The sequence below is a fragment of the Molossus molossus genome, unplaced genomic scaffold (assembly GCF_014108415.1).
Source record: "Molossus molossus isolate mMolMol1 unplaced genomic scaffold, mMolMol1.p scaffold_m16_p_5, whole genome shotgun sequence".
Lineage (NCBI taxonomy): Eukaryota > Metazoa > Chordata > Mammalia > Chiroptera > Molossidae > Molossus > Molossus molossus.
In genome coordinates, this window is record NW_023425388.1 from 2,098,745 (window position 1) to 2,122,787 (window position 24,043).

General features: G+C 56.9%; 1 protein-coding gene across 2 annotated transcripts in view; it reads left to right on the forward strand.

The window, feature by feature from the left end:
* Window positions 1–206: 206 nt before the first annotated feature.
* EVA1C (eva-1 homolog C) overlaps window positions 207–24,043 on the forward strand; it is a 65,114-nt gene continuing 41,277 nt past the window's right edge. For both annotated transcript variants that reach the window (XM_036243531.1, XM_036243532.1), the window contains exon 1: window positions 207–366. In XM_036243531.1, coding sequence (XP_036099424.1) covers window positions 207–366 — 160 coding nt within the window. The remainder of the gene's footprint in view (window positions 367–24,043) is intronic.

Consider the following 24,043-nt stretch of genomic DNA (forward strand, 5'->3'; position numbering starts at 1 on the left):
ATTTCCTCTCGGGGAAACTACGCGGATCCTTCCCGGGGCTCCTCGCCCCGCCCCGGTTCTCCGCCCCCTCCCCTTTGCTGGGGAGCCGGTGCTGGCCCGAGCCGGGGAGGTGGCAGGGGGCCGCTGAGCCGCTGGCCACCAACTCGCCCGCCATGTGACGCCGTCCTCCGCCCAACAACCCCCCGCGCTCCGCCGCGCCGCGCACCATGCTGCTGCCGGGACCCGCGCGCCCGCCGCCCACGCCCCAGCCCGCGCAGCATCCCGGCCTCCGCAGGCAGGTAGAGCCGCCGGGGCAGCTCCTGCGCCTCTTCTACTGCACTGTCCTGGTCTGCTCCCGGGAGATCGCCGCGCTCACGGACTTCTCCGGTAAGCAGCGTGCGCCCCCGCCGTGCGCCCCCGGCGTGTTGCGTGCCCAGGGGAGCCCTCCGCTGGGGCCGTCGCCCGAGGCGACTCGGCAGGGTTGGACTGAAGTTGGGGTGTGCTCATAGCCGGTTTTCTTGCCTGTTGTGAGCCTTAACATACAGGTGACTGCGTGTGGGGTGGTGGCAGGGGCGCCCCCGCACCCCGTCCCCTGAGATGGAAGGGTGGGTAACATATTTGGAGTTTGTCGCCGTTCTTGTTGATTTCAATTTCCTCGCATTAGCGACTCTACTCTGATGGATGCGTGTCGGCTGGAGGCTCCTTGATCCAGCCCACAGCTGCCTGTGAAATACACGTGCTGTGGTCTGAGGGGTGCACTTGGTTTGCCATCCGCATCCTCTGGGTGTGCCCCAGCCAGTCTGTGGGAGCCATGTGAGGAGACTAGCCCAGGGGCACCTGACCTGAAGTCTGGTCAGGTGGAGAGGTGAGCAGAAGCTTAGGGAACAGAGCGTGACTACCTCCAAAAGACACCTGCGCCCCCCTCTCCTTTCCCAGTCTACTTAAAAAAATAAGACTGCCCCAGCCAGCGAACACCAGGCTTTTCGACTGGGGACTGGGACTGGCTTCTGCAGGTGGTTGTGGGGTTGTAGGTGAAGCACCCTGTTGTGAGAGCTGTTTGTGGGTGGCTGAGGGTACTGGAGCCTACCTCTGACACCGCTGTCCTTGCCTGAAGTAACAGCCTCCCCACAGTGGTAACGGAGGTGGTCTCCCTCTGGGAGGCTTCCCCCTTTTCCAGCTCAGGGAGCAGCTCTGCGCCCCTTCTCTCCCTTCCAGCATCTTCTGCAAGCCCAGGTTTTGCATGTCCCTGGAGGGCCCTGCCCGCTGAGTCTTTTGCAGCGAAACCAGGTGAGGGGAGGCAGTGCCTGGTCCCTCTGCTGAGGACAGAAGAGCACGGGAACCAGAAGCGGAGCTGGGTTTCTGGTTTACTCACAGAGCCTGGCATTGTTAGCCGGGAGCCCTTAGGTCAGAGGTTCTTCGCTTTGAATATTTAATATCAAGGCTGTGTTTCTACCTGGCAAAGGAAGCCAAGATATGCCATTTGGCAAGCAGACCGCGGTCCTTCAGGTTGAGCGCCACAGGGTCAGGGCGCTGCGGTAACTGCCAGGGAAGGCTTCCCAGTGCTATTGACTTTTTGGGGGGTAATAGAACTTTCTCGGCTGCTAGAGAAGCACCGTGTCTGCTGACTGAAGTGCGGGGAGCTGCTCTGAAGTCCGCCACCTCTGGGCTCTGAGTGTTGGAAGGAGGAAGTCGAGAGCCGACGAGCCCTTTCGCTGATCTCAGGGCGACTGCTTTAGGTGCACTGCGGTGTCACCATGAGACCGTTCGAGCAGACTGTAGACACTGGTGGCCGTCGGGGGGCTGCCAGCCAGGCTGGGAACCGTTACAGAGGGTGAACTTGAGCTGTCACCCAGGAGGCTGTATCCGGAGAGGAGCACGCGGCTTTGAGACGTGTGATTCTAAGGGACAGACTCGAGGGGGAATTTCCTTCTGCTTTCCGTGGGAGCCTGAGTCCGGGCTGGAAGACTCCCGAGCCAGCGGCCGCCGGCCATCCTGCTGGGTTCCTCCTCCAGCCTTGCTCTCCAGAGTCCCCAAGACTAGGGAGAAAGTCTCGGGGGCCTTTCGTGGAGAAGAAGAGGAAACTCACATCCTCGCACACCACCGACACACTCAAGTTGAAGTCTAAGTTCTGTGGGGTGTGGCATCACGAAACACTGGGACAGGCTTAGGGAGGAAGTGAAGTTTTCCGAAGGTGGCTGATTTGACTTGAAACTGAACGAACCAAAAAAAAAAAAAACCAAAAGAAAAAAAGAAAAAGCCCTGGCCGGTTTGGCTCAGCGGTTAGAGCATCGGCCTGCGGTCCGGAGAGACCCGGGTTCGGTTCCCGCTAGGGGCACGTACGTTGGTTGCAGTTTGTCCCTGGCCCTGGTTGGTCGTGCGGGTGGCAGCCACTCGATGTGTCTCTTTCGCGTCGATGTTTCTCTCTCTCTCTCTCCCTCCCACTCTATCTGTGCAAAAAATGGAAAAATGTCCTCGGGTGAGGATAAAAAAAAAAAAAGAAAGAAACTGAACGAACCTACAGGGACCTCCTGACCACGGGATGCACTGTGCTGAGGGACAGCCCTGAGCTCCGAAATGACGCGGAATATTGTAGTCCAGGCAGTGGGTCCAGTCATGCACCCCCACCCCCACCCCATCCCTCTCCAGTGTCCATGGAGCCTGCTGCCTCCCTTCCTGGGACAGGTGGTCCTTTCCTCTGCAGGAACCTGCAGAGGTGAGTAGCAAGCAGAGACCTACAAGAAAACAGCGGTCCCTCCCCCAGGAGTCTTACAACTACAGCCCAGCGCTGGAGAGCGGCGTCTGACAACCCCGCCGCCCCGAGGGAATACCCCAACCTGCAATGAGGGGGCCAGAGGGAGCCTGTGAAGAAGGGGATGGAGGAAGGATGGTGCATCCATGTGAAGGAAAGTGCCAGAACCCCCGGGCCCGGCGGCTGTCTGGACAGTAGAGGGAGATGCGCAGTGCAGTTTGGGACGTTACTTAAGCCTCTCTCGTCTTTGCGCCCCTTCCCGGGGCCTTTTCCCGGGGCTGTCAGCTGGTGCCGTTTTCCTGGGTCATTGATTTTTTTTGGCCCTGGGGATTCCAGCATCAAATCTCACTTTTAATGAGCCAGAGGCTGCGTCAGGGCCTCCTCCTCCCCGATGCGCTCGTGACTTTGCTAATCGCCTCCGAGCTTGCTGGGAAAAGGCCCCCAAGCTCCTTCTCCCTCATCCCTGAAGATTCAGAGATGCTGCCAGAGGCCCCTGGAAGGCTGTCTGTCATCACAGCATTAAAAACACATCCCGGGAAGGAGAGCAGTCCGTGCAAATGAGTACCTCTGACCCTTAGTTCCGTAGCCAGTGCGCTTGGCATGCATCCGTTTCCCTCTTCGGGAAGGAGTTCTGTTCTTTTGACTGCCTTCCCAAATTGGGGATTTGGCCCGAGAGGTCCAGATTGATCACTGGTTAAAGCAGCAACAACACAGAAGTATAGCATCAGCGTCACCTTTGCTCAGAGGACAAGGCAGGGGTGAGGACTGAGAGCAGGAAGCGGTTCTGTTTTGGTTCCAAGCATAAAACGCGAGGCGTCTCCACTTTGCCGTAGAGGACGACGTTTCAGTGTGTCTGTGAGCCCCGTTTGCCATCTCTTCGTTCGTGTTCTTTTTTTTAATTCTCACCTGATGATATTTTTTCCACTTATCTTCAGACAGAGTGGGAGGGAGGGAGGGACAGAGAGAGAAACATCGACGTGAGAGGAACACATTGACTGGTTGCCTCCCACGTGACAGACCACAACCGAGGAACGTGCCCTTGACCGGAATCGAACCCATGACTCATTGATCCGTGGACCGATGCTCTGACTGCTGAGCCACACCGGCCAGGGCTCTCCCTGCTTCTTATTCTCTCTCTCCTGTTCTTTTTCTTTCTTTTCTTTCTGCTCACACAAGTCCTAAGTGACTGATGGGCTATAGAGAGGGTGGGGGTGGGGAAGGAAAGGGAGGGAAATTGTTCGGTTCCCACTCGGATTCCTCACAGACTCCTGACTTTGGACAAAGAAGCCATGACCTGGGTCACACGCTGGGCTTTATCCTGGGGCGCAGGCTGTGCATGTGGGAGGAAGAGGACGGAGACGAGAACCAAGGAGAGTGGGCAGCCGTGAACACCTTCCCTGCACCGAGTGTCCCGGACCACAAAGACAGGCCGTCCACGCCCTCCGCCCCGCTGTCAGTAGCCCCCCAAGAAGTGATGCTTGTTCCCAGACCATTCACGGTCTAGCGGAGAAACCCTACCCTACCTCCTTGTTTCATTGGCCAAGAATTTCCGAATGTAGGAAAAATGGCAGTTCAGTCAGGGTGAGGGGTTGGGGGTTGGGAGCTGGGCCCCAGTGGAGGGGACAGAATTATTCATTTATGACAGGGTGAACCTTTCTCTTCCGCTCAGATAAGCAGCAGGTCTCAACCCTGGTGCGTGGCAGAATCATCTGTGTCTAAACCAATGTGTGGGTGCTCAAGCAGCACCCCAGGCTTCTGATGTCACTGGTCTGGGGAGACAGGCAATTCTAGTGCACAGCTGGAGTAGAGACCCCCGGCTTTCCTGTGCACCGGCTCATCTGGAGGCACGCAGGTGTGACCCGTGTCCCTTCACCCCTCCCCCAGCGCGCTCGGCCAGGAGACCAGGGCAGCATGTCCCAGCGGTCTGTTGTCCCTGCATCCCAGCACACAGGTGCACACCTGCACACACGCACAGGTACACGTGCATGTCCACACACACAGCCCTGCATTTTATTGTGTCTGCATCACCTCATCCTTTTACTCAGGGACTGTCTTCACTCTCAAAAGTCACATGGAGTGAAACGCCCGCTCAGAAGCAGAGCAAACAGGCCTGACGTCAGGAGGAGTTGTCCAGCTGTTACAGAAGAGAGAGGAAGACCCAGCGTCTGCAGCTGCCAGTCTGTTTCCATAGAAATAACCAGGGCTCGGCAGGCGCCTGTGGCAGAGGGGAGTCTGGGCCAGCGCGTGGTCCGTCAGTGACGCTCTGGTCTCAGGCGCCCTCCTGGGAAGGGCCGGCCAGCCACAGGCTCTGGGAAAGGAAGTGGGTGAAACCCGACTGTCTGATTTCCTCCTCACAGCAGCCCAGGAGGTGCGTTTTAGTCGCACTTGAGAGATGAGCACCCAGCGTCAGAGCGGTGGCCCGACTTGGTCCCAAGGCCGCCCAGCTGGGAAGCAGGGCCGGGTAGGGCCAGGCTGGAACCCGGCCTCTGTGGGTGCTGAGTGCGGGGACACTTTGCCTAACCTTGTCAGAAAGTTTGTGGGGGCAGCACCGCTCCAGCTGCCCCCCGAGGGGACTGGACTTTCCAGGTCCCTCCCTTCGCCACTTCTGTCGCCTCCCTTGCCAAGGCGATGCGCCCGGAGGCCGTCCCGGGATATGGGAGGACAGCGTCAGAACTCCTGTTCTTTTCTTTGTTTCTTCTCTGTCCTGGAAAAGGAGTTGTGCCTGGCTGGTGTGGCTCAGTGGATTACGCGCCATTCCACGCACCAGGAGGACACAGGTTCGATTCCTGGTCAGGGCACATGCTCAGCTTGCGGGCTCCATCCCCAATGGGGGGGGCGGTGTGCAGGAGGTGGCCTATTGATGTTCCTTTCTCATCGATGTTTGTCTCGTGCTCTCCCTCTCCCTTCCTCTCTCTCTCAAATCAGTCAATTACAAAAAAGATTTAGGCTCTGGCCGGTGTGGCTCAGTGGTAGAGCTGCGGCCCGTGGACCAGTGAGTCTCAGGTTCAATTCCAGTCAAGGGCACATACCTTGGTTTCGATTCATCCCCAGCTCTGGTTGGGATCGTGCGAAAGGCAGCCACTCCATGTGTCCCTTTCATGTTGATGTTTCTCTCTCTCTCTTTCTCTCTCTCTCCCTGTCTCTCCCTCCCATCTATCTGAAAAAAATGGGAACAAAAATGTCCATGGGTGAGGATAAAAAAATAAATAAAAAATAAAAAAATATTTAAAAAGTTTAAATATTTAATGTATAAATTGATGTTGGAACAGTATATAATTTATAAATAAATGTAAATATATTAGAGATGTGTTCTCAAAATGTTTTTACTGATGGGGTCATGATCTTAAAATTTTCAAGGTCCTTCAACTTCTTGGCCATCCTATCAGCACCTTTAAAATTCTTGAAAAGGCCCCCCCTTTGGGGTGATCCATGGAAAGGACCTCTGTTCTCTTGTTAGCCACCCTGCACCCTAACTTGCCCCAACCCAGCGTCATAACTGCTAGTGAAATTTAGAGGCAGGACTTGAACCCAGTATCTATCTGGTGTAAAAAAGCTATACTCTTACCCTGGCCGGTGTGGCTCAGTTGGTTGAGCATCATCCCGTGCATGGAAAGGTTGCGGGTTCGATTCCCAGTCAGGGCGCATAGCCAGGTTGCCGGCTGGACTCCTTGTCAAGTGTATATGCGACACAGCCAATCCATGTTTCTCTCTCACTGATGTTTTTCTCTCTCTTCCTCTTTCTCTCTCTCTAAAATCAATTTTTAAAAATCTGTGTTGTTATCATTTAAGCTAAGTAATGGCCTGGGAAGGTAGGGGCAAGGGTACTCTGAAATTTTATGATACCAGGTCACTACTTTAATGACACTGATATGTTTGTATTGTCCTGGGAGGAAATAGCTTTTCTTAGTAACATAATCCTGGACTCACCAAGATTTCAGCACTTGAAGGAGAGCCTCCGATGGGAGGGGTAGCTGGCCAAGTGTCTAGTCTGTGCTCGCTGAGGTTCTCCTCTCCCCGGGGTCCCTAATCCCACTACCCCTTGGCTGGTCCCCGTGTCTGCACCATCTCAGTTAAAACTCTGGCCCGGCATAGACAGTGACTTCTTTACTTGGCTTCCTGCAGCACAAGTAGGAGATGCTGGCGAGACAAGGGCCAGAGAGCAGTGTAAGGGGGGTGCTGGAGTAAAGATCTCCATATAAAGCCAGGACGGGAAGGACTAAACATTCATAAAAAGGTTGGTGAGAAACAAGTCAGCCTTCTTGCAAAGAAAGATGACAAGGAAACTTGTTTCAGCCTGGGCGCAGGGTTGGAGGAAAAAAAAAAACACAAAAACTCTCCCTTGAGAATGTGTAACCACAGGCCTGCCTTTTCAACAGTCTGGGTTTTGAATTCACATTACCTTTACCAGGAAATCCAAGCTGAGAAACTAACCAAGTTATCCCAGGTTGCTTGTGCCCCAGGGTACTTGGCAAAGCCAAGCATACAAATACTCCCTGCATAGAAACATCACCAACACAAACCCCACAAGGTTCTTAGAGATGAAATTCTGCTCTATGAACACACCATTCAAAACCACATGATATAAGCAAGAGTCAGCAGTAAAAACAACAGAGTTCTTAAATAATAGAGGGAATTTAAAATGTGAAGAAGGAATGAAAAGCTACAGAGGGGGCATGTTTGAAAAAGAACCAAATATATCTACTAACTTTACTAATACTACTGGATTAGTGAAAACTATATTCATTGAAATTAAAAGCTTACTGGATAGATTAGACTTAGCCACAGAGAGAAATAGTGAACTGGAAAATAAAGCTGGAGAAATTATCCAGAATACAGCAAAAGAGGTAAAGACGTGGAAAAAAGTGTGTAAGACATGGAGGATGGAGTGAAAGTTCAGCATACATCAGTTTTCTAGAAAGACAGTTTATGGAAAATAAGAGATAAGCAACACTCAAAGCAAAAATATCTTGGAATCAAACTTCAAGAATTAATGAAAGATTTACATTCAAGCATCCCAAGTAAGTAAAGTAAAAATAAATTTACACCTATAAAATTGAAATTATAAAGTACTAAAAACAAAGTGATAGTCTTAAAACAATCAAAGAGATTTTTTTTTAAAATGTTATTATAAAGTCTTTGCAACAACAGTGATAGCCAGAAGTCAAGGAAATATTTTCCAAACAAGACAAAACAAACAAACAAACAAAAAAAACTATCAGTGCAGAACTATATACCTAACTAAACTGTCTTCAGGAGAGTGTGAGATAGATATGTTTACCACCAACACATCTTACTGAAAGAACTACTAAAAGATGCACTTAGTGAAGGAGGACACTGAGTCTAGAAGAAAAGACTGAGCTACAAAGAAGCAAAGAAATGGTACAACTTCTAATGTTCTTCCCCCACATCCCTGCTGTTTCCTACTGAGAGCGTGCCGTCTCCTCCCCGGGAGAGCGATGAGAGAGACTCAGATATCTAGTCCTTTTGGCAGCTAAAGCCAAGAGATAGTTTGTTGACTCAGTTGAGCTCTTCCACTGACTGATGAGCTCCAGCTAGAGGTACCCAACACTCCTCCCCAGATGGGCACCAGTTCCAATGTGACTACACAGTGGGGATTCTGTATGAAAGAACAGGAAATGTGAAATCTTTTAGGTCTCAGAGGCTGTGCTACATATGACCTAAGGCTGCTCAAAGAGTCAGTCCTGCCCTGGGAAAGTTCCTTCTCAGTGGGTTCGTGGTCACACAGACAAGAGTTTGAGGGCTGACTAATAGGCTTGGCAGGTCACATTCTCCAAATGGCATCCAAACCACGGCGCTTGGAATCGAGGGTTTGGGAGTGTGTCCGCAGACCTACGCGGCGACTCTGCCCCTGCCTAGGTTTTATGTTTTCCTACCTGCATTTCTGGAGACCCGTGTCAGGGGCTCACTCAGGACCCTGCAATTGAATTTATCCTGCACAGTGAGTCAGGGAGTGAAATGATGCTTGAGATGAGTTTCACGCCGAGAGCCAAGTTCCCCACACACGGAGAACCAGGCGACATTAAGATTCAAAACTCAAGCCACTGACTGTGAAATGTATGTTTGCAAACCGTCTGATTTCACGTCTGCCTCCGATGCCCCGTGAATACAGATCGCCTCATTTGGGACCGGAAGCGCAGGGAGGAAGAAATCCAAGCATGATCTCTAAAACGAATCTTTAATTCGGACGCGTATAATAGCAGGCAATCCCGTTTCAAGTCTTTCAGCATTCCTTTGATGAGTACAAATGAGTCCCTTTCCCGCTCAGTGTGGGGGCATCGTGGGGGTGACAGAACCCTTTGGTCTGCCAGGGCGGGTGCGATGCGCGCTCAGGACTTTCGGGGCAGGGGTTCGGGGTCCGCGGCGAGCGCGAAGCTTCCCAGTCCTCCTTTCTTTCTCTTGACTTGGAAGGTTTTCACTCTTTTCACGTTAAGCAGCTTACGAAGTTCTCAGGCGTACGCATCACAAATCATCGTGCTGCGGAGTGTGGAACAAGAGCGGCCCGGGCCACCCAGCCCTTCCCTCGCTGCCGGCTCGACGGGGGACAGGTGGGAACCAGGGAGCACGGTCTCACCCGGAGGCCCGTCTGTCCCTTTGAGGGGTGTGCTCTGAGGAACACACACACACGGGACCCACATGCAGGCTGACACACCTCCTTTTGTCAATACGACTGTGCAGTGAAGAGACATCATGTTTAAACACCTTCCTCTGTTCCCTGAGGCCTGTTTAACACGCTTTCAGAGCTAGCGAGGCCGAGAGCTCTGTGGGCAAGACCCCCTCGCCTTGCACAAAGAGGGATCCGAAGGCCCCCGGGCTGTGGGACCCCCCATGTGGAGTGGGTCGTAGCATGCTGTGCAGAACATCACAGCGTGCTGGTGGTCATTTTGCCTCTTTAAACCCGAGTGCAAGTGCAGAGGTCCCTCTCTTCTGATTCACCCCTCCCCCCCTTTTTTTGAGCGGGATGCCCCAGAATTTTTTCCCCAGGATTATTTTAAAATAGTTTATGGCTCCCTAAAGCCATGAAGCCCCGTTTTGAAGTAAAAGGTCTGTCTTTGTCTCAGACTTCTGTGTTTTTCTCTGGCTGTTCAAGCAGGGAAGGTGGCCAACCTTCACCCAAAATGCCACATGGTTCTGATGATACATGGCTGCCTTTACCCAATGAAAACAGTGTGTCCAAATGTTTGGTCTGAACCACTGGCTCCCAGACCAGGGATTTGGTCCCCCCAAGGACATTCGGCAGTATCTGGAGGCAGTAATATTTACACTAGGGGGTGCGACAGGCCCCCAGGGAAGGGAGGGCTGGGATGCTGCTAAAGGCCCCACGGTACACAGGACAGTCCCCACAACAGGTCAGTCGTCCTCATGCTGGGGTCCAGGAGCTCCGGCTGGACCAGCGAGTTCATTGTGTTTCATTTTCTACACGTTTGGAATCTGCACTGGTGGAAGCTTTTTAGAACCAAGTTCCCTGTGTTCACCGCAGCCTTGTTTCAATGGCCAGGATCTGGGAGCGAGTGGATAAAACAGGTACTTTTACACAACAGAGTACTACTCAGCTGTGAAAAAGGAAGGAAGTCTTACCCTTTGAGGCGACATTAAGGAGACCTGGAGAGCATTGTGCTGAGTGAAATAAGGCAGTCAGAGAAAGACAAGTACCACATGGTCTCACTTATAGGTGGAATCTAATGAACAAAATAAGCTGACGAACAAAATAGGTTCAGGGATATGAAAGCCGGGAACAGACGGACAGATCTCAGAGGGGAGGAGATGGAGCAGAACCAAAGAACATATATTCATATATGCATAACCCACGGATCCAGGCAAAGTGTAGGGAAGGCCTGATGTGGGCTGGGGGCTGGATGAAGGGGAACAAAGAGAAGTGGGGGACATCTGTAACCCTCAACAACAAAAAAGGAAAGAAGAGAAAAACTGAAGCTCAGTGTGGCGGCCCTGCCGCCCCCCGCCGGAGCCCTTCTTCAGGCCCCTGCGGCCACCAGGAGTCTTCGCTCCTCCCGCCGTGCAGTGGGAGCCACCGCCGTCCGCCTGCACACTGTCCGCCAGGGCGCTTGTCCGACCCCCCCGAACCGCACCTGTGTCTTGGCCCTTTGCCCTCATTATTTTGAGCTCAGATCTTCGCCATCGGTAATGTCAAACTGCATGTCCCTCTGGAGAGGCGCTCGGGCTTGAAGCAGGTTCCACACTCACAGTGCGAGGACGGGTCCTCCCGTGACATCCCGGCATCTCACGACCTCCGTGAAGCAGTCGTGTGTGGGGGGCAAATGATCTGAACTTTAAAAGGGGGAGAGGGCGCGTCAGTGCCTCCCATGGCCTCACCCCCCCTTCCTCCTCCTCTGCCCCTGCACGCATCCCTCCTGCACCCCCCTTCTGCCACCTCTGCATGCAGACAGCTCCCAGCACGCATGTGCATGCACACACACCCTTCCACGCGCACACACGCACTCACTGACATGTGTAACATGCTCTCTCTGTGCTGCCTGCGATACTCTCTGCAGAGACATGCCTGAAGAGCGCATCGTGTCGCTTCAGAGTGACCCTCTCCCCACTCTGTGCTGAGTGTCACACACTTGTCGGGGCGCCCTGTGGTCACGGGGCTGAGCACCATTGGAAGGGGACTCCCACTTGGAAAGTGAGGGCAAGTGCCTCTGAAACACCCGCCACCCCTGCTCCGAGGCCACGGCCAGAGGACAGCCCCGCCGCCTGAGCCTGCCGTCCCCGGCACCCCTCTTTCAGACAGGTCGCCACTCTAACTCCACCGAGCACAGCGAAGATGTCGTGTCGTCTCTGAAGAGCGAGCAGGGGCCGCGGCGGGAGTGGGTGTGCGGTGTCTGCCCAGGTCCGTGACTCAGTCCGTCTGAATCTTAGCATTTTAAGAGCGTTGTCCAAAAAAAAAAAAAAAGGTCTATTGTGTAGTTCCTGGCACTGCAGGGAGCAGTGGGGCTGTCAGAACTGTTTCAGAGAGGGTGTTTCGGGGGGTGCCGCCCGTGGGGGCTGGCCCCTCCTCTCGCGCCAGCCCACGGCGGCCTCAGGATCTGCTCCCGTGAAGAAGTCAGAGCCTCTTCTCCATGCCCCTGTGTAAGGCGCCGTGTTCCTGAGCAGTCGGTGTGTCTTTAACGCGAACCAGCTCCCTGCATGGAAAGTGAGGGCAAGTGGACTGACGTACATGTAAACATAGTGTTGTATGTAGATGTGTGTGTGTGTGTGCGACTGTCCACCGGTCGCTCTCTCTGCGCGTATATAGCACACACATATATTTAGAGCATCTTCTTGCAAGGTCGTCTTGTTTCCAATGTGTTGTTTGTTTTTTCATCCTCACCCAATGCATTTTTGCATTTATCTTCAGCTAGAGTGGGAGGGAGAGAACGGGAGGAAGAGAGAGAGAAACATCGATGTGAGAGAGACACATCGAGTGGCTGCCACCCACACAACCCCAACCAAGGCCGGGCACACACTGCCACCGAGGTACGTGCCCTTAGCGGGAACCGAACCCGGGACTCTCTGGTCCGTGGGCCGACGCTCTAACCGCTGAGCCACACCGGCCAGGGCACCCAGTGCCGTTTCGAAACTGCAGGCCTGGAGACAGCATCAGTGTCCCTGTGTGCATCGGCATCTGCTCTGGGCACAGGTGTCACACAGACGGGCAGGAACACTCTCCAGTGAAGACAGTCTTTTCTACTGGGCCCTCCCCAGGACATGACACAGGGAGCGGGGATCTCCCTCCCGCGTGCAGACCTCACTGTGTCGCCCTCCCTGTTTCTGTCTTCTCTCCTTCACGGAGACTGCAGACCGTATCTGTAACGAAAGAGCCGAAGCCGCAGCGGACCTCTGGATCCGGCTGAACTGCGAACCGGTTGTGAGCTTCTGGGCCGGGAATTCCTCACCCTGTCGCCCAGTGTCAGTCCCCGCGGAGGGATTGACTGTCACCCAAACCCGTCCCCGGGGTCCTGCATCTAAGGCCGCCGGTCCTCGGCAGGACAACCTTTATGTTCTTGTTCCCGCTTTCCAGAAAAGTCCCTTCGAGACCTGGACAGTCACTGAACTGAAGGGTTTTTTGCATAGTGGGAACTTGAACATGGAGACCCTGTCCACAGCGTGGATTGTATCAGGCTGGGTCCGAGATAAAACCCGGCCATGGACAAGAAGGTCGGTCCCCAGAAGCAGAGCACTGAGTAACCCCTGGCTCTGCGCACCCCAGGGTGCCCCTGTGAGGAAGGCCTGGTCAAAGGGCAAGTCCTTGCTGCTTAATGGCTCGGAAGTGTGTGGCACACACACACACACACACAGCAAGGGGTTTTTCCTCTCCAGCAAGCAGTCGGACAGTGACCTTCGAACCGAACCTGAACGTCAGATGTCCCTGCGACCGTGCGGAGCCTTCTGGAATGTGCCTGTGGCTGCCTGGGGTCTTTGATGACATTTTTCTTCACCGCCACACGCTCTTTCCCTGGGAAGGCGAAGGGTTAGGTGGAGCACATGTAGTCTGACATGTTCATCGAGAGTTTTAGGAACGTCAGATGTCGCCCTGGTCTGTTCGGCTCAGCGGTTAGAGCGTCAGCTCACGGACCGAAGAGTCTCAGGCTCGGTTCTGGTCAGGGGCACGTACCTCGGTTGCGGTTCGGTCCCCGGCCCTGGTTGGGGTCGTGCAAGAGCCGACCCATCGACATGTCTCTCTCACGTCCCATGTTTCTCTCTCTCCCTCTCTTTCTCCCTCCCACTCTACCTGAAGATAAATGGAAAAAAAATATCCTCGGTGAGGATTTAAAAAAAAAAAAAAGAGTGTCGAATGCGATTCAGCCTCACAGACTGGGTTACAATGGCAGTGCCGAGGATGGAAATGAATGTAATTCTCATTACTCAGGCACGTTGTGAGAAATGGACATCTCCCGGCAACATCGCACCTCCGGGGCTGTGGGGACGAGTAAGTCTGCAGCCACACGGGCTGGAGGACCTCAGGGGAAGGGCTGAGCAGCTCTCAGCGCAGGACTCGGGCCCGGGGCTGGTGCCGCTGCGAGCTAAATCCTTCCTCGATCGGACGTTAATGCAGTTACCGCCAGGAACATGTCCCCAGAGGACAGGATGCAGACTTCAGGGCAGAACAGTCTGGTGTAATCTGGTGTGATCCATGTATGTGATATTAAATATCCCTGCAGCCACACTGGTAACGAAACAGGCGACGTGGTTTCCACAGTAAATGTTGTTTCACCCAATGTACCCCAAGTATTATCATGTCAGCGTTAACCAACATTTTGAACAAATCAATAATGAGGCCGTTTATGGTCCTTTTTGCTTATGAAGACCTGGGATTGACACTCACAGTCCGTCTCCGGGCAGACTGGCCTCGTCTCGAGGGCCCAGCAGCCCCCGTGGCCAGGGCCACCATTCTGAGCAGTGCGGTTTCAGAGGACCGAGCAGGGTCCAGAAGTGTAGAGCTGGGCACAGGTGGAGGTCTGGGCCGTGGGCGGGGCCTCTGGTAGGCGGAGCTGGGCACAGGTGGAGGTCTGGGCCGTGGGCGGGGCCTCTGGTGGGCGGAGCTGGGCACAGGTGGAGGTCTGGCCCGTGGGCGGGGCCTCTGGTGGGCGGAGCTGGGCACAGGTGGAGGTCTGGGCCGTGGGCGGGGCCTCTGGTGGGCGGAGCTGGGCACAGGGGGAGGTCTGGGCCGTGGGCGGGGCCTCTGGTGGGCGGAGCTGGGCACAGGAGGAGGTCTGGGCTGTGGGCGTGGCCTCTGGTGGGCGGAGCTGGGCACAGGAGGAGGTCTGGGCCGTGGGCGAGGCCTCTGGCCTTACCTCTCAGGAGGGCATCTTCTTCCCACAGAGCCCTGGCAGGCCTGTCTCACGGAGGGACCAGCGGCAGGTGCCTCGGTTGCCCCTCTGGAGTGTGGCCTCCCAGCATGCCTCGCTGGGTCAGGTGGGGCCCTGTGTCCTCTCCAGCTCCAGTGCAGAGAACCCTCCCCGATTTCGGTCCTTGTGAAGGGAGAGGGCTGCAGGGAGTCATCCGCACGGTGACTTAACCTGCCACCGGGGCGTAAGGATTTCAGGTTGCCACCCTGTGCCAGCCCGCTGCGGGGCACCGGGGCCAGGGGGGTGAGTCACTGGGTCATGCGCCCACCTTCTGCATGGCTCGTTCTGCCTTGTTGGCAGCTCTTGGTCAGCCTCGTCCTATAGCCGAAGGGCCCAGGCTGGGCTCAGGAAGGGGGTTTGCCAGGATGTCCCCCAGCTAACTGGTGACAGGACCAAGACGGGGCCCAGAAAGCCCTCCGCCCAGAACTCTCCTCCTGACCAAAGCAAGGCTGACCCGGCTGCTCGTTACCCCTCTGGGCTCGTGCTGGTCTCCTGGCCGACGCTTTCCTGTTGTGCTGGGGTCTGAGCTCCTCCCAGGCTGAGGGAATCGGGGTCTCTGGGCAGGGCCTGGGCTTGGAGGCTGAGCCTCTGCAGGGCGACGCCGCTGGGCAGCCAGGCCGCGAGCTGCAGGGGAAGCTGCCCACTTTCACGTCCGTCTGTGTGCTTAGTAAATCTTCATGATTGTTTTCCCGGACAGAACACTTGCAGGAACGGTACAAAGTCTTCTTTTACACCCTCTCCCGGATTCCCCAAGTGTTCCCCTTTGATTGCCTCGCTTTGTTTTCCTCTGAGCGGCAGACAGACTGTCCTTCACTCCTAAACGCTGCGGACAAGGACAGGGACCCAGCCGAGGTCCACGGTCAGAATCCGGCGACCCCCCGCCACGCGCCGTCCCCTGATGCACGGGCCTCCCTGGGAGGTCCCCAGTGGGCCCCGACACACTGCAGACACTGGGAAATCTGGCTCGCGTGCCGTTCTCCGTCCTCACGTCTCGCGTCCCCTGGAGACCCAGACCAGTCCCAGCCTCTGTCTCTCGTGAGATGACGAGATGGTCGTCTCGCAGGCTGTCCCGTGGGCCGGGTTCTGCTGGTGTTTCTTCCTGGTCTGTTCTCAGCGTGTGGGCAGGACCCCTACCAGCGGCCACACAGCCTTTCCCGCGCACCGGCCCCACGAGCCCCTCACGGAGCACTGATGTTGGGGGGGCACGGGCCTCTTAGATGCCATCAGCTGTGCCCACACAGACGGATTGGCCATTTTAGTCAGCAACTTATCCAGCAGGGCGGTAAGGGTCTTGGACTCGGATAAGCAAGTCTTAAGGCAGAAGGGGGACAGGCAGAACCTGGAGCTCTGGCCAGGGGACCGAGTCCAGAGATGGCACCGCCAACCCTCCTGGAGTTGGGATGAAGTGACAGGGCAAGGCTTGGGGGAGGGGCTGCGGGTTAGGGGCCAGTGGGAGGGACACGGGCTCACTGTGGCTGCACTGAGGGCTGCCCTGCCTGCCGCCTGTGTGCAGGGGACTCAGGTCTTGCTTTTCGGTCCTCCAGTCCAGAACTGAGCATCTGTCCTAAGCTGTGGCCCGCCGAGCACCCCACCTGCCTCTTCGGGGGCGGGAGGGATTGCTCACTTCCCAGTCAGCCCCAGAACCCCGTCTGTGAGGCTGGAACGCGGCTGTTCGTTCTCTCGTGTGTCTCCAGATCAGGGTGATTCGTGCCGTTCCAGGAACACGGCAGCTTAGCTTTGCTGCCGGCTCAGGAGACGTTTGGCTCCGCGGACTGAACCCGTTCCGTGTTTCTGTGTGATTGGAACTTGGTTTTCCTTCCCCGTGTGTCGGGAGCTGCACCGGTGGAGGTCCGGGGGGCCGGTGTGCATCTCTGCCCGCCCGGTGTGCGGCGTCCTGCAGCACAGGGCAGGGAGCCGGTTCCGCTCTGCGGCAGCGTTTCTGCCCACGGTTGTCCTTGGTTCGTTCTCAGGAGTGTGTCACTTTCTGTTCTGTGTCCCCATCCCTGATGTCACCGAATCTGCCGTCACCTGGGCTCCCAAGACATGCCACCTTGTGGAGAGTGTGACCACAACAAACTCAAGTTCCCCGAACTGCAGTTGTCTGTCTCGGTCTCTTTCTCACACCTTTGAACGAAACAGACGCTGGGGGTGGTGGTGGGGGGACAGCAGTGACGAAGGTGAGGTTTATAGGCAGCTGGCGCTGGGCACGCCGAGTGCGACCCGTGCCTGTGAGTGTGCCCTTTGTGCAGACAGGGTCTCCATGTGCCGTGGTGAGCAAGCGCAGGTGAGGTCACTAGGGTGGCCCCGATCCAACGGGACCGGCGTCCTTATAAACGGGAGACGCGGACACAGGTGCACACGGGACAATGCAGGTGAGGCCAGGGCTCCGCCGCCCCAGCTGAAGAGCCACCAGAAGCTACGAGAGGCCCGGGCAGACCCTCCCCGGAGCCTCAGAGGGAGCCCATCCCTCACACCTGCGTCGAGCCTCTACCTCGGCAACAGCACGGTTCTGTGTCTCTGTCACCCGGACGGCGGCATCTTGTCACTGGCGCTACCGGGACGAGGGTGGCAGAGCTATGATGCCTCCCGGGCACCGGCTTGTTTAGTCTGCACCGCGACCCTGAGGTGTGGCGTGAATATTCCCTCCATTTCGTAGATGAGTATTTGCTCACTTTCTTTCCTTTTTTTAAAATTTTGTTTTCCAACGGCCATGGGTGAAGGTGCTTTTCAGCCGTCCTTGGGCTGTTCTCAGCGACGGGGAGCGTCGTGAGTGATGCACTGGGTTTGCCGTCGTGCGCGTGGGCTGCTGGGCCCATTTCCAAGGTGAACGGAATGGCGGCAATGACACTGTCACCTCGCACAGGTCCTGTCCCTGTGTCTGCTGGGCCCCACCTGGCTCCCTGGTGTGCAAGGAAGGGCTGGTGTGCAAGGAAGGGCCGGGAGGCACAGACGCTTGGGCCCCCGCCTTTGCCTTCCTGCTGCGCCGTCTTTTTCTGCGTGCATGCCGGGCTCGTGCAGGCGAGCGGCGTGATGAAAAGGCTCGATGGCATTTCTTGGTGGCTCCGAGTTCTTGCAGGGCCTTCTGTCCTCGTTCAAAGCAGGTTCTGACCCTGCCGGCGCTGTCGGGGTCTGTCACTCGGCCGGGGCGTAACATCTTCCCTGCTGCTCGCTGGAGCCTCACGGCGGGTCCCCCAGCACCCCACGCTCAGGACATCTCGAACACGACATGAAATGGAGGATGGAATGTGGAACCTCATTTTGTGGGGTCTCCTCTGCCCACGCACATGCCCCATCGTCCCACCAAGCTCATTTACGAACACGGGCTCAAAGACAGTTATTAGAAACGAGGGTGATGGCCATGGAGCATCACACCGGGGGGCCTCTGAGGGGGCCCAATGCAGTGCTCATCCCCTGCACCCCTTCCCACGCACCCCGTTCCTTCACGGGCCTCTCTGGTCCACCGGGCACAGGCCACGGGAAGAGTCCTCTGAACTGTGCATCTGACCCGCTCCCCTGGCCTGCGGACAAGCCCGCCCGGCCCTCGGGTGGACACGTGAGCTCCTTTGCAGGGCACCGTGGCTGCTGCGGCCTCCCCGTGGGCCGCTGCACGTCCGGGGCTCCCCCAGCCCCTGCGCAGCTGCCCCGCTGAACGAGGCTCCCTCTTGCCTGGTCGGCTCTGTTCTCTGTCCGGCATCACCTACACCTGGAAGCCCTCCCGGCCCCCGGTGCTGTTACTGCCTCTTGCCCGCCGTGCACCCCACATTTCCTCTGCCACCGGCGCTTACGGTCCCCGAAGCACAGTATTGTGGTAACGTGGGGAGAGGTGCTGGGCCGCCACCCTTTTTCCAGGGTCCAGGGTTAGTGGGGCCCTTGCACCTGGGGAAGAGGTTCGGGGCCAGCAGTCGGAGGGAGACTTGCCCCGTTGGCTGAGAATGAAGTCCCTCCGGCGGCTCAGTGCGTGTGAGGAGGGTGGTGGGCGAGGACAGGGCAGCACTTTCTGCAAAGGTGCAGATCCTGCTGAAAGGGTGGAATTTAAGTGACGAGCATTTAAATCAGAGGCGCCTGCCCGTGGAGATTGTCCCGAGGGTGGCCCCAGGAAGCACTTCACACGTTACATTGACGCGTAGAGAGGGCCCGTTTGGAAAGCTAGCCTTGCGTGGGTGCACATCTGCTCGGTCGCGCGTGGGCGTGTTGCAGGGGGACGTCAGCTCCACACGGTCTCTGCTCTCCACACGGAATCCCCAAACGCTCCACCGTCATTCCGGGAATACAGGTCGTGCATCACGTGTGTTCCTGTTTAAAGACACCTCATTGAATAGATCTCGTTGATTATTAACCTTGAACGAGGCCGGCAGCACCGTGGCTCGGCCTGCACAAGCGACTGTGACACCTGCGTCTTCTCCGGAAGGCCCGCCTGCCCCCTGTGCCAGGGCCCCGGACCGCCCTCAGCACCCTCTCAGGACGTTCTGCACAGCAGAATCCCACACACAGGGCACGAACGTGGGAACCGTGAAGGCCACTTGGCAGCGTGAGCCAAGCTGAGGGCAGAGCGGCACCTGGTTTGCCGGGCGGGGTCCAGCGGGCAGGCTGGCGACGCTGCTGTGCCCGCTCCGTGCACGTCCAGGAACGGCCAGGGAGCCCCGCGCATTCTCATTTCTGGGGTTCCAAATGAGCATTAGCAAGTAGGTGGGTTTGCAAACACGAAATTTGCAAATTACGAGGTCCGGCTGTGTGGACCGATGAGCCAGGGTCAGGACGGCCCTCAGCTGGACCCCTTGGAAGACGGCAGGAGCCGGGGCTGGAAGAGAGGCTCCTGGAGGGTGGTGGACAGAGCAGGCACACCTGGGCTCCCAGGGAGAGCCGTGACCACTCAGCGTCACCCTGCGGTGTATGCACACAGCGGCAGATCGGCAGTAGCAGGGCCCTGGCCGGTGTGGCTCAGCGGTTAGAGCATCGGCCTGCAGACCAAAGAGTCTCGGGTTCAATTTCAGTCAAGGGCATGTACCTCGACTGCAGTTTGGTCCCCGGCCTTGGCCTTGGTCGGGGTCGTGTGGGAGGCAACCCATCGATGTTTCTCGCTCTCCCCTTCTCCCTCCCTCCTCCCCCTACCCTTACCCCACCCCCTCCCAGTCTACCTGAAGATAAAATGGAAGACTATCCTCGGGTGAGGATTAAAAATAAAAAGAACACCAGGGTAAGGTGAGGGCAGTCGCAGGTACAACCGGGCACACAGGGGGGCTGTGGAAGAGTGGATGAGGGCCCACAGGAGGTGGGGGAGCAGCGAGCCCCTGGGGCCACTGGTGAAGCTGAGCCTGCTTCAGTATTACTGGCGAGTGTGCCAAAGACGCAATTAAGGAGGGAGATAGAGGTGGGGCGGGCCAGCCTAATTGCCCTGTGGGCGCCGTATTTCTTTACATCCGCCCACCCTCCACTGCTCCCGGGGAGTAAGTAGAAGGGAGGGAAGAAATGCTGTCAGATCCCTTAATTTCAGGTGAGACCGAAGGCGCTCGGCCAGACCCTCCTGTCCGCAGTCCTCCGCCGAACTCAAGGGGGCGGTAAGGGGTACACTGCCACTGCCTGTTCCCAGCACAGCCCCGGGGTGCGCTGTGCACACCTGTTCCCAGCCCAGCCCCGGGATGCGCTGTGCACACCTGTTCCCAGCCCAGCCCCGGGATGCGCTGTGCACACCTGTTCCCAGCACAGCCCCGGGATGCCCTGTGCACACCTGTTCCCAGCACAGCCCCGGGATGCCCTGTGCACACCTGTTCCCAGCACAGCCCCGGGGTGCGCTGTGCACACCTGTTCCCAGCACAGCCCCGGGATGCCCTGTGCACACCTGTTCCCAGCCCAGCCCCGGGATGCGCTGTGCACACCTGTTCCCAGCCCAGCCCCCGGGATACGCTGTGCACACCTGTTCCCAGCCCAGCCCCCGGGATACGCTGTGCACACCTGTTCCCAGCCCAGCCCCGGGATGCGCTGTGCACACCTGTTCCCAGCCCAGCCCCCGGGATGCGCTGTGCACACCTGTTCCCAGCCCAGCCCCGGGATGCCCTGTGCACACCTGTTCCCAGCCCAGCCCCCGGGATACGCTGTGCACACCTGTTCCCAGCCCAGCCCCCGGGATACGCTGTGCACACCTGTTCCCAGCCCAGCCCCGGGATGCGCTGTGCACACCTGTTCCCAGCCCAGCCCCCGGGATGCGCTGTGCACACCTGTTCCCAGCCCAGCCCCGGGATGCCCTGTGCACACCTGTTCCCAGCACAGCCCCGGGATGCCCTGTGCACACCTGTTCCCAGCCCAGCCCCGGGGTGCCCTGTGCACACCTGTTCCCAGCACAGCCCCCCGGGATGCGCTGTGTACACCTGTTCCCAGCCCAGCCCCCCGGGATGCGCTGTGCACACCTGTTTCGGGTTGAGAACGTTCCCTGCTGGCCCCTCACGCCAGCCGCTGGAACCTCTGAACAGCTGTGGAGGTGTTTAGTGCTACTCTCTAAACATCCTCCCCGAAGTTAAAAAAAAACACGGTTTTGTTATCACGAGCCATCAAATCACTATGTAATTCCCCAATTAACCAAATAGCGTGCCCAGGGCACGGCCTGAAGTCTTCCTTCCTGCCTTGAACTATCGCATGCACCTTGATCGGCCCACACGGCTCAGGAGTGCAGGTGTGAGCCCGGCAGGCTGGCGTTGACGGGCACTTGTCCGCCCCCACACCCGCGCGCCGGCCTTCTGGTTGGTCAGCTTCCCTGAGTGTTTCTGAGAGTCTTTTGTTGTACATGGGGCTGGAGCCACCAGCTTGGCCACCCTCAAGCAGAAAAGATTGAGTGTAGATTTCATATCTGAGTTTTAAGTGCTGGTAAAACGTTGCATTAAGTTATCGAATGCACCGCGCGCGTACTCTGAGGTTTGGGGGTTACTCTGCATCCCAAAGAAAAGAAAAAGTGATCTGTTTCGATGCTTGGGGCAAATGGGGGTTGATCCAGTTACTTCTGGACGAATTTGATCCAGACGGGGTTCGCTGAAGAACTGTGTGGGCTTGGTACCTGGTTACCGAGCAAGGCGCTTGCTCGCTCTTATAGGATTTGGAAACTGGGTGAAAGGTACAAAGTTCAAAATGAAATGGTGGGTGTCATCATAAGGTTGTCATTGAAGTCCAACACCGCATGTTTCATTTTCAGTTATTGTTAATCTTCACCCGAGGAGAGTCCCGTTGATTTTTAGAGAGAGTGGAAGGGAGGGAGGGAGGGGGAGAGAGAGAAACATCGATGTGAGAGAGACCCATCGATTGGTTGCCTCCCGAATGGCCCAGGGATGTCGAACCCGCGACCTTTGGGTCCCAGGGCTGATGCTCTAAACCACTGAGCCAAACCAGCCAGGGCTAGAGTAGTTTTAAAAAATTTTTTTTTATTCCTCACCCGAGGATATTTCTTCATCCATCGTCAGATAGAGTGGGAGGGAGAGAGAGAGACAGAGAGAAACATCGATGTGATAGAGCCACACTGACCAGTTGCCTCCCACATGACCTGACCATGGCCAGGGATGAACCACAACCGAGGCACATGCCCTTGACCGGAACCAGATGGGTGACTCGTTGGTCTGCGGGCCGACGCTCCAACTGCTGAGCCACACCGGCCAGGGTGCTAGAGTAGTTTTTAATCCATTGATTGATACCCTTCTCCCTCTCTTTTTGTATCTGTGTGTATACATATATGCATTTTACATGTTGTAAATGAAGGAGCACGTCCTTTTCTTGGAGTCTTTAAGCGTCACTCTGCCGTGGCCACGGAAATCCCACTGGAGAGGGAAGGGAGGGAGGCCCGAGCAGGGCCCCTGCTGGGGTCAGGTGGTGCCTTCGAAGCCTGCGGCCAGGGGAGCGTGCGGAGGGGAACCCGAGGCAGCGACAGCCTCGTCACCGGGGCTCCTGGCCCCTGCTCACAGCCCGTCGGGGGGTGTGGAGGCATGAGGGAAACAGGAAGGCTTAAGAATGGACACCACGCCACGCAGAGAGCTCTGAGTCGGGGGGGCGTCGGCGGCTGGCGGGTCCATCCGCTGCTCTGCTCCGCTCTCGTTAATCTTCACCGAGGACCAGCACGCGCCCGCATCACCCACTCTCACCACTCATTTGAAAACCGCCTTCCTACCGCCCATCAGACTCTTTCTAGAGGCTGGGGATGAGCAATAAATAAGGCGAAAGGGGCCCAGTGGGTGTGGCTCAGTGGATGGAGGGCCGTCCGCTGGACTGAGAGGTCCTGGTTGGATTCCCGTCAGGACACAGGCCCAGGTTGTGGGCTCGATCCCCCGTGGGGGGTGTGCAGGAGGCAGCTGATCGATGTTTCTATCTCACATCAATGTTTCTACCTCTCTCTCTCTCCAAAAAAAAGAAATCAATAAAAACATATTTTAGAAAATAAGGCAAAAGGGGAGACACCGACACCACGTCTTATGGGGTGAGAACGGGGGGCAGGAGGTGAGCTGCTTTGTAGACGGGGGGGCTGTCTCGTGGGCCACGTTTGAACAGAGTAGGAGGGAGGGAGAAAGCAGATGCGTGGGGGAAGAAGGTTTCAGGGTAGAACAGCCAGAGCAAAGGTCCTGAGGTCGGCGGGGTGGGGTGGGGGCCATGCTTGGCCTGGTCTGAGAACAGGAAGACTGTGGCGGGGCCGAAGGGCAGGTGGCCGGCGATGAGGCCAGCGGGTAAGAAGGGGCCCCGGTCACAGAAGGACTTTTCGTCTGAGTGGGTTGGATCGACACGTGTGGACACATGCTTAGGCAGGCACAGGATTTGAAAGCCGACACATACATGTGCCCGTGGGCATCCACACAGGAAAACCCACTCAGAACCTAGGACGCTACAGGAAACAGTTTGGGGCTGGCAGAGGGGTGGGCTGGAGAGCAGACAGGTGATGGGAGGAAAGAGAGCATTTGGTAACTATCAGCCACCAGCGCTGAATGCAAGGATTCAGAGTCCCGGGGAGGGGAGAAGGCCCGCTGAGGACTCAGACGCTGCCACGCGGTGCCCCCCGAAAGGGGGAAGACGCTCATCGCTCAGGGCGGGGGAGTCGGGGACAGCCGGGTTGCTGACACTGGCCACATGCTAGCAGCCACGTCCAGGGTCATCTTCTCCACTGTGGGTCAGAGTGCAGAGCGTCAGTCACCCGCACTTGGGGCTCCTTCACCTGCTCTTGAACAACGGCAAGCGTGGGTGTTTGTGGCGTTTTGGTGTGGTTGTTGCTGCTTTACGCCCTTGGAAACCGTATTTATTTGGCTTGAAGAAAACCAAGCAGGTCGTTGTCAGAGAGTCGCTTAGTGCCTGAAGACACGCTGGTCGGGAACCAGGTCTCAGGAATCCGTTGGCTGCAAGGGGATGTCAGAGGCCTGCACGCCTGTCCGGATCCGCCCTGCCTGGTCGTCCCAGGGAGATTCTTGCTGTTTCCGTGAAAAATGCTTCCCCG